The sequence below is a fragment of the Strongylocentrotus purpuratus genome, unplaced genomic scaffold, assembly GCF_000002235.5.
Source record: "Strongylocentrotus purpuratus isolate Spur 01 unplaced genomic scaffold, Spur_5.0 spur5_scaffold_18, whole genome shotgun sequence".
Classification (NCBI taxonomy): domain Eukaryota; kingdom Metazoa; phylum Echinodermata; class Echinoidea; order Camarodonta; family Strongylocentrotidae; genus Strongylocentrotus; species Strongylocentrotus purpuratus.
The window spans coordinates 16,737,394-16,747,895 of record NW_022145603.1 but is presented as its reverse complement, the minus strand read 5'-3'; the positions used below and the strand labels follow the sequence as shown (position 1 = coordinate 16,747,895).

Sequence of the window (10,502 nt, the reverse complement as noted above, 5' to 3'; positions counted from 1 at the left end):
CCTGCATGGAATTTCAAAGCCAAGTGGAATGTTATACGCATTACATTGTTAGGGGCGGAAACGAATAAACGCCTTTCGCCTTTGAGCATCCTTTCACACTGTAATGATGACGAGAGTTATCAAAATTGATATCTCTCTTAATCTTTTCGGCCCGAATTCATAAAGGAGGTTTGTCGACAAACCTAGGTTTATGTGCGTCATAATTATGACGCGTTTCGACGCGTTTTTACAAACCTTGCTCTGTAAAAACGCGTCGAAATGCGTCATAAGACGCACATAAACCTAGGTTTGTCGACAAACCTCCGTTGTGAATTCGGGTCTTCGAGTTTTGTCACTTCGTTGCCAATATGGTCTTCTCCTACACTGACTCTCTCTCTCTCTCCCCCTCTCTCTCTCTCTGGCTTTCCTGTAGCAAAAGGAGGCGGCCCCAAAAAAGGAAGCGGGCGGGGACGCTAAAAAAAAAAAGTTGTTTTGAAAATGGCCTAATTACCCCAACCAATCAAAGTTTTCTGTAACATCTTTTATATTACTTTGATAAATAAACAAAGATCAACATCGTATGCCGGTAATAATTTATTTCAACCATGTCATTTAATGCACATATTTTCATCGTATCGATATATATACATGTATATTCAATATCATTATAACAAAAGTACCGTAGATGTAACATAAATGGAAGACATCTTTCTCTTGGCGAGACTGGAATGGTAGACCAATGGCTAGATCTCATCAACATTAACATTAACATTAAAAGGCAAAGATGGAAAATGTTGGATAATCAATCGAAATGTATAGCAATACAATAAGAATAATTTACACTCATTATAGAGCAATACATGAAGGTACATAAAACTTGCCCTTTACAATGCTATTACCCCAGTCACTGGATTTAAACCCATACACTAATGTGCACCATCTCCACTTCCTGGGATTATTCCTAACGAGCATGCAAGCAGTGCACGCAATAGCAAACATAATCATAATGGCAAAGGCAATCCTCTCATTAAGATTCCCATTTGGCCATTTTCTTAGTGTAAATAAGACCTAAATATATATACGGTATACATCTTGCCAAATACGTTTACTCTGTTTTGGGAATGGAACCCAAAACCCCTGGCTCTTAATTAAGTTTATGTTACAATATATATCAATCTTTTAGGATACTCATGATTGTTTGGTTTCTGAAGTACTTTAATATAATTTTACATAAAACTTTAACATTTTCAGTAAAACCAATCCATCACTTTCCTAAAGATGCCTTTGATTATATATTTGACATATTATTTATAAGATATTTAATCTTTTTGAACTGAACTTCATAGTACTTAGCATGTACTGTCATTTTCATTTTATTTGGAGGTACACGTTGAGGCAGTGGGTGGCTTTTCTCATAAACATAATTTTCTGTGGCAATGATAATCAGCAAGTATTTTACCTTAAAGTTGGAGTGCTAAAGTAAAATGCTCACACGTGATCTGAATATGAGTTAAGACATACCTAAAATACTGACTAAATCAATATACTGAATTGAATGCAACTCTTAATTAAGGTCATATACAATGTACACATTTATATAAATATTTTAAGATTTAAGAGTGCTAAATGCAGATTAATGCCTTGCCAAAGGACAGCACTGTTTTCTCCGGGATTGAACCCACAACCTTCACATCTCGGGCCGTGTGTTCAAAGGACTTGACTTTTACAACTAGGAAACATGTTCATCTGTCTATATGAATGCCAATCACAAAACAACAACAACCCTGTTTTTCCTCCCTAAGCCCTGGGGGTCTTTTGAATTATTGCTGGGCTCTATCAAACAGTTTTTTGTTTCTATTTTCGGTGTCCATTTTATACCTGCTTCTCACAAGTCAATTTGAGAATAACCTTGATATGTTTATGTCTGGACCCGACTAACCGATCACTCATTGCATCGTAGATGCCTTAAACTCTCTGCATAGAGAAGCAAATCGAGCAGGATCTTTTTCAAAGGCCCTTCTGCCAGATTTTTTTCAAAGCCTTTTATCTTGCCCATCATTCGCTCACTAAAAAGAAATTGGTAAGCATCAAAGTAAGTCTTTATATTTGTGCATCTCTTTGCTTATTTTGTTTTATATTGGCCATTTTTTCTCAACATGATTGTAAATCAAATTTTATATCACATTTTATTTTACTCTGTATCTCTATGTACAATGTATACATTCCATGTAATTCAAAGCTTGGGCTGCGATATGGTTTCTTAACCCTTACTGTACTGGGCTATTTGAGAACTCTCTGACTGGGGGGGGGGGGGGCCTCCCAGGACCCCCCCCCCCATGATCTCGGCCGTCGAATGTCCAATGAACGCGAAAATTTGTGTGTTTGTAGATATTTACGTAAGGAACAAGATAGTATAATTAGTTTTTTCCTAATATGCAAATTTCTGTCGTTATAGCCTAATTAAATATGCAAAATGCTAATTTTATGCATTTTACAGAAAACTCTACATATTTGTCTGTAGACATGTGAAGAATGTTGAAAATGTATTGAATAAATGTTTCCTTCATCTCAAATTCATGAGGTTACATTATCTTTATGATATTTGAGAATGCATAGGTTAATTTGCATAAATTATGAATATGCAAATTACGCATTTATGAATATCAATCTGGAAATATACAGGGAACTAGATTCATTACAAAAATTGTCAGACTCCACTTTTTGAATGTTAATTGAAATTCATTATTCATATGAAACTTCTTTTCTAACACAAAATAGTTATTTTGATGTAATTAATAATGATAATTTATGCAAATTTTATGCAATTTTCAAAAATTTATTTTCTTTTGTATTTTATTGTTTTTTATTTCTTATTATATCTATTGTTTTATTTCTAATGTATTCTTTTGTTCTGGAATACATCAAGTTACTTTGAGAAACATATAAAAGCAATTTGATATCAATTCATAGGAAGAAATACATCTAAATCTGTATTCACATTTCTGCTTGTACATTTTACAGCACATTTTTGATGACATGCGCATACTAATTGTTATGTAACACCTTACAGGTATATCCGATTTCGACGAAAATGGTATCGAAATGTGCGTAAGACTCGAGGGAAAAAAGTCATGAAACGACAATTCAAAATTCCAGCGGTTGCGGCGCAATCTCCGAAAATGTCGAGGGGGGGGGGGGCCTCCCAGGCCCCCCCCCCCAGTACAGTAAGGGTTAATACCTTTTCAAAAAATTCAATATGAAAGGAAAAAAATTCATACATGAACAGCACAGATTATTCTTACACATTTGACAATCACAGATCAAAACGTTTGCCACTAGAATATATTCAGACTTTCATTGAATTTACATATATATTATATTTCATTATATATATTTCAAACAAATATTCCTTCAAATATTATTTCCTTCCGAAATCACTAACACACTGGAATTATTTACCACCATCCATAGTTAACATTACAAATCCTGAAATATTCAAGGCTCAAGTGCAAAAGCATTTTCAATAGTGTTATTTTATCATTTTATATGCGCATACCAAGTCCGACTCGTTTTCCTACACTAGGTGTGTTAAATTGAGCAATTCAGATCCAGAGTGTTATGGAATGTTTTTTTACTTGCAGATGTCTCTTGAAACATTATTCCTGAGGAAACATCAGCATGAAGATCAACCTGAAATCTGTACACATTTGAAACTCTTAACTATTTTAAGACAATTATTCTACATTTAAATGGTTTGGCTCAATAACTTTTGGTTCAGGGCCCTAAAAAATATACCAGATACACAAACAGAAAGGGCAAAAAGTTCTATCCTCACTGCATCCATTTTAGTTTCATGATCATATTGCATTTGGTGTTAGGAATTTTAGAAAGGAAAATAAGTTTTAAAATCCTTACATTGGTAACACCTTGAGAGATCAAAAATAATTGTTTCTGATAAAAACTGGCTTTCTGAAACATTTCCAGCAATATTCTCGCCCATGTATATTGTATTAAGAGACATTATATCTTATTCTATCATTGTAGCGATAAAACAAAAATATTATTTTTGCCAATTTGAAGAACATTATGTGATCAATTTAGCCCTAAAAATAAATCCTTTCCCGAGACGATTAATCAAAACAATATTTTCTCAAGCACCCATGATCTGTCTCAAATACAACCTGCGCATTCCTGCACTTGACCTGGACAAATCTTTGGCTGAATGATGTATTTTGTAATATACACCTTCCAGTATCTAGACATTATTCAGACTGTATAGGCATATGAATATAAACATAATAGTAATACTACTAATAATAGTGTCGCGTGGTCACGTTACCCAATCTTTTGTGAAAACATTCCTCTTTATTTATGAAATATCTGGGGTGATGTTTATGAAATAAACCCTTTCATCTACAAATGCGTATCCAGACGCCTACCCCCTGGACATCCACCCGCCAGACAACTACCCCCTCGGACAACTAGGGGGGGGGTAGTTGTCTCTGGGGTGATTGTCCGGGGGGGGGGGGTAGTTGTCCCGGGGTGATTGTCCGGGGGGGGGGGGGTGTAGATGTCCTAGGGGGTAGTTGTCTTAAGGGGTAGATGTCTGGGGGTTGTTTTCCGGGGGGAATTGTCCGAGGGGGGGGGGGGTAGATGTCCTAGGGGGTAGTTGTCCTAGGGGGTAGTTGTCTGGGGGTTGTTGTCCAGGGGGTAGTTGCATGTCCCAGGAGTATTCGTCCTAGAGGGTGGTTAACCTAGGGGATAGTTGTCCTAGAGGGTAGTTGACTGGGGGTGGATGTCCAGGGGGTAGGTGTCCTAGAACCCTACAAATGGCCTTGTCCAGTTTACCAGACGCTTTGTAAAAACCCTACAGCAAATCTACAAAAATTGCATATTCTTCTGCTTTCGTTATATTAAAGGTCGTGTAATGCGACCACACGGCCAGACGCAATAACCCTGTGATTCGAAGTAAGCCCAAGAGGCCTATCCCTGCCATATTTAATTCTTATCAATGCGGCTTCTCGGAAAAACCAGTTTCAAGTTCAAGGAGTTTTCAAGCTGTCCTGTTTTACAATGTCCAATGAATGTGGAATTTAGCTGATTCCTGCGGCTTCTTTGACATCCCCTGCAAGATCTCTCCTATCACAGCTGCTCAAGGCCTTGCAAAGCTCCTCCACCATCTTCCTCTTATCCGTACATGAGGATCGTTTCTTCCATAGTTGCAGCAAAGAAAGGATGCGATCCACTGCTGTTAGTTTGTCCTCTGTGATGTGCTCAATATCTGCTTGGTTCAATCCCAGTCTGATTCCAAGCCGATGCCATTCTGATCCTATCTGCTCTGCAAGATTACTAAAGTAAAGATCGCACAGTACGTTGCTTTCCTTGAAAGCTGTAAGATAAGGATAATACACTAGTGGTGAACTGTGAACTTTGTAATAAATCTGCTCAGATTCTATCTGCTGTGCAAGACCACTAAAGTAACGGTAGCACAATACTTTGCTTTCATTGCAAGCTGTAAGATAAGGATAATAAACTAGTACATGTAGTAAACGTTAAAGTTTATAATAATCTGCTCAGATCCTATCTGTTCTGCAAGATCACTGTAGTGACAGTCACAAAGTGCCTTTCTTGTATTGCACGATGTAAGATATGGATACTGAATTAGTGGTAATCTGTGCAACTAATACTAATAACAACTAACACGACATCATTCTGTCTGTAGAGGATTATACATTCATTGACAGTGTGTATCTAATACCACTCCTGACACCAAATAGAATAACTGATCTCTTGATTGACACAAGACATGATATTTTATACTAACTTAGATAGAATGGTAAGATACTTGTAAGCTTATTGAAAAGACACTCCAGACTCAAACTAAGAAAACTAAATCCTACTCCTTACAAGATTCTAGACGAAAATGATGAGATTAAAGGGAGTGTGTTATGAGGAGACTGTGTCTTTCCCATAGCCCTACCCAGGGCCAATCGAGCAACATAGGTCAACCCGCAGCATGCACGTGCGTGCGAAACCGAAGCGTGAGGAGCACTTCGGTCTGTTTCGCGAACGCTAGCGCACGCTCACCCCGTTAAGCGCTCGCTGACCCAGTTAATCAAGTCCATTCGCTTATGTGCAGTTGTCCAAAAGAAGACGTAGATGGTGTTAACCAGTATTTCCCACGACACACTCCCTTTAAGTTATTGCATACTTACTTGATCTTCTACAAATCATTGGACTCTCGTTCCCTGACTCCACTCCTTCCTCACTCATACCTGCATGAAAATACATGAAGAAATAAATTCAAATTGAAAAGAGTTGAGGTCTGGAGGCGTGCTGTGGTAGAGTAGTGGACTCGTAATTGGGAGTACCCGGGTTCGAAACCAAATATGTGTAAGTGCCCTTCTTGGTAAGGCATTAATCCTTGTTACCAAGTCCCTCAAAGAGGACTTAAAGCCCAGGTTGCTTACTTACAAGCGCACACAAGATAAAACTAACCAACCAAGGTCTAGTGGGTAACTAAGAGGTTTGTGGATCACAAGGTATTGGGTTCAAATCCCTGCCACAGCAATACTATCCACTGGCAAGGTATAAATCTACATTGTGGGGGTTTGTGAGTTTGGAGTTTCTTTTTCACCAATCTAAAGATGTTTGAAAATGTCAAGAACATTATTGTTTATCAATGAACGTTTAAGGTACAATTAGTGTGTACCTAATCCTACTCCTGACAACAAGTAAAACAAAAGTAAGCCCTCTTTTGATTGACACAAGACATAATATTCTATATTATAAGATGATGACATGGATCCTAATCAAATGATTGGTTAAAAGCGTACACATGTTCTGCCATTTATTTTGGCTAACAATGACCAGTCATTATCCAATTCTAATGACCGGTCATTAGTAAAATCATATTTTAAAAAATCATTTTATATTACAAATAAAACATAATCTTATAAAACAAATAATACACGTAATTTTTTTCGGGCATTAGTAAAATTACCCACACTCGGTACCTTCCAAACACCCTTGGCTATCGCCTCGGGCGTGTTCGACTGTTCCAAAGGTACCTTGGTTGGGTAATTTTTTTCTAATGCCCTCACTGCTGTGTATTATTTGTATATTATCTCATATAGAAAGGTAAGACATTTGTGAGCTTATTGAACAGACACTCCAGATTGAAACTAACAAATTTGTATAGACCTACCAAACTTTGACTTGACTGCAGCCGTACGAATCCTATGCAGTCCACACTGGAGTGACTTTCGCTTGAAGCAGTCTTGGAACAGTTTCTTCTTACTGCACTTCGGGCACAGAAAGCAGACATCGTATTGGATCCTTTTAGCCCAGTGCTGCCTAAGGCTATCAAGGGTGCTCGTTACAAAATCCATAACCTGACATAAACACACAAACAACATCAAAATGGATATTTTATTTCAATTTTATTTATTTATTTTATTTTTTTTTTTTTTTGGGGGGGAAGGCTACAAGCTACTAAACTTAAAGTTGCACAAGCTTGGGTATATAGAGGGCAGCATACTGAGCCAACGATTATTACGCTCCTGTGCGTACTAGTGTCCCTAATAAGCGTACGTCCATACAGAGCGTAAAACCTGTTAGCTCAATGTTCGACAAGTTGCCTACTTCACGAACGACTATATACCGACGCATGAACATCTTTGATTAATTTAGATTTGAAATTCACATCTCAAAATGAGAATGTCATTAGGATAGTGCACTGGCTTATTGTCTCTAAACCCATTGACTCCTGGAATATCACATTCCCATATGCTAAATACAGGTACCACCCTGTTTCAGTAGGCAACGGGGTAATAGCATAACAAAGTCTGAGACGCATGGACATGCATTAATTGCATTTGCCAATTTGGGTGGAGAAATGAAATGGTCTATCTTCCTGATCCATAAACAGTACATTTATTTTGCTTTTTTTCTCCAATATATATATAGACCTAAATTGATAATGAACTATTAATGTTCTCCTGGAAGTTCATTAACAATTGTGCATTAACAAGTTAACACAGAAAGGTTTAAGAAAGGTGTACCATTTTGATGAAGCACAAAAGTTCATATTTTTCGTAGCTAAATTGTGTTGCAACATAAACTGGATGTTGAATATGGCTTAACTTAACCAGACTTTCAGAAATAGAACTGCAGTTAGACCTGCCATTAACTGTAGTTGATTTCTAAGTCAAGTTTTAGTGTCCTTTGGTCTAACTTTATTATCATCTACTCGAACTGGACTCAAAGTCCCACCACACTTAAGAACAGGAGACCGTTAGTGTGAAATCAACTACAGTTAACTCTGCATATAAAGACAAGTACACATCAAATTTTCTTAAAGTTAAATTTTTGTAACCAACCTATGCAAATCATGTGTTATTCACACTTCCTAAGTCAAACTCTTTGTGTGCGGTCCCAACTGATTCTCCTTATGCATAGTTAACTGTACTTCTTTCTATTAGACATATGTTCTTTGACACATCAAAATATGTTTACCTGTGACAGTTTACCTGCGACATATTTGTACTAATTGAAACCATCCTGTTGAGGTACCTACCTCTTTGACAGCACTTTGGGCTGGAGGTTGATGACTATCACCATCATCATCAGAATCAGCAACCGCTCCTTGGAATACAGTGACCTGACATGTTAAGCAACAAAAGGTCGAGGGAAAAAGATTGAGAAATCTATTATATGATGGTGTGTAAATGTGTACAATTTCCTTAAATTTAAGAGGTTTATTACAGAGTACGCTCTTAAGTAAACAAACACTGATTTACAAAAAAAGAACATATTACATTTATAATTAAAATACAATGTAAAACAAAACAATCATAGAAATATAAGAATGTATGTGTATTTAAAACTAATATAAAACAAACACAAAGGGTGAGTTTTTATGAGGTTCCGTTTTTCCAGGTTCGACCATTAAGAACCAGACCTTGATACTGAATAGTAGGTAAAGTATCAGGGTTACACAATGTAATTCTTTCAAAAGAATAAGAGCCCTGAAGAGCTATTGGTTCTCTTCGTATCAACAGGACGATCTAATCGTCTTCGAGAGAATGACTATAACATTGCCTGGTGGAGGCTACTTATTGCCTATGAACAGATTCGATGTGCAGCCTCAATAACTTTAACTACAATTCAGTATCTCCGCCATGAAAAAAAAGGCATCGCTAACACTTGACTCAGACCTTGATAGTTGCTTCATGACAAGGTAACATCTCCAGTAAGGCATGATGCTCTTCATCAACCATTAGACTGATCTGACGATAGAAGAGAATGACTGGTTCTCCATCTCTTTCACCCATCCATCTGACTGCTCTCGTCATCAACCGATGAAACAGCCCATCTGTGAAAATGACAAACAAGAGAGATGAGCAACAGGTTATGTCTAGTGATATTTTTTAAGCCAGCTCAAAAAGATATATTAACTGCAATAATTCTTCAAGACAGTTGAATATTTATGAGAAACAACACATGAGCTTCTAACAAGATGGACTAAACTCCGACAATCAACAAAGTGATGACTATGTCTAGTGGTTTGTATACCTGACCGCCCTGATGCGTCCTTCGGCAAGACTTAATCTACATTTGCCACTCTCCGCCCAGGTGTTTAAATGGATATCAGTAGGAAGAATTTCCTTGAACACTGTTGGCAACCCAACGATCAGTAGCCCAGCAGAGCCGGGGTTATATTGAGGCACCTTGCACGGTGGATATGTTTGCTATGAATTTATCCAATTTATCCAACATTAATATCATATCATGAAAGCAAATAAAAAGAATATTAATGACTAATCAAATATTAAAAGAAAATCATAAATACTCTGTAGCTTTATACCATCTTTCTTCACAAGGTTGAAGACAATCCTAGAATTTTCAAATCAATACATGTGTTGGACATATAACTTCTTGTTTACTTTGGATGCATGGGTCAGCCATGGCAAGTACCTATTAAGGTCAGTCAAACTTGTCTATTGAGGCCACTCAAGGAAATAGAGTGAGTGGCCACTGAAGACAGGTGGTCTTTCTAGACAACCATTGCATGGCTCTTCTAGACAGGTGGCTTTTATAGAAAAGTGGTCACTAAGATGGGTTTGACTATATACAAACCTTGTTGCAATTTAAATACCATATAGTCTCTTTGGAGCAAGAAGGGCATTATTCTCTATGGTGCATTACACAACTTAAACCATTGCCTGCAGGAACAGCCTATCCTGTATTAAACCTATGAGAATGTAGTCAACGGGTAAACACCCTTCTGGCTCTAGACAGATGATGAATTCATCCTCACCTGGTAAGAAGCCCCTGAAGTCCACATAAAAGTCTGTAGAAGATTTGATCTGTCCAATCTCTTCTAGAGAGCAATGTGATGTTAGCCTGGAAGGCACATAGTAGCGCTTCTTTACAACCTCTGTCTCATTTGATACCTAAAATATCCAAAAAATATATCAAGATACAACAATTTTTTTTCCTGAGAAATCAAAGCAAAAAAC

At 37.3% G+C, this 10,502-nt stretch overlaps 1 protein-coding gene across 2 annotated transcripts in view; it reads right to left on the bottom strand.

The window, feature by feature from the left end:
- Positions 1–4,568: 4,568 nt before the first annotated feature.
- Positions 4,569–10,502, bottom strand: part of LOC752124 — a 32,603-nt gene continuing 26,669 nt past the window's right edge. The window contains exons 14-19 of one of the 2 annotated variants that reach the window (XM_001176471.4): positions 10,301–10,436; positions 9,198–9,355; positions 8,558–8,641; positions 7,187–7,373; positions 6,195–6,254; positions 4,569–5,368 (exon numbers count right to left, since the gene is read on the bottom strand). In XM_001176471.4, coding sequence (XP_001176471.3) covers positions 5,073–5,368; positions 6,195–6,254; positions 7,187–7,373; positions 8,558–8,641; positions 9,198–9,355; positions 10,301–10,436 — 921 coding nt within the window. In that variant the 3' untranslated portion in view covers positions 4,569–5,072. The remainder of the gene's footprint in view (positions 5,369–6,194; positions 6,255–7,186; positions 7,374–8,557; positions 8,642–9,197; positions 9,356–10,300; positions 10,437–10,502) is intronic. The other variant, XM_030989298.1, reaches the window with a different exon arrangement.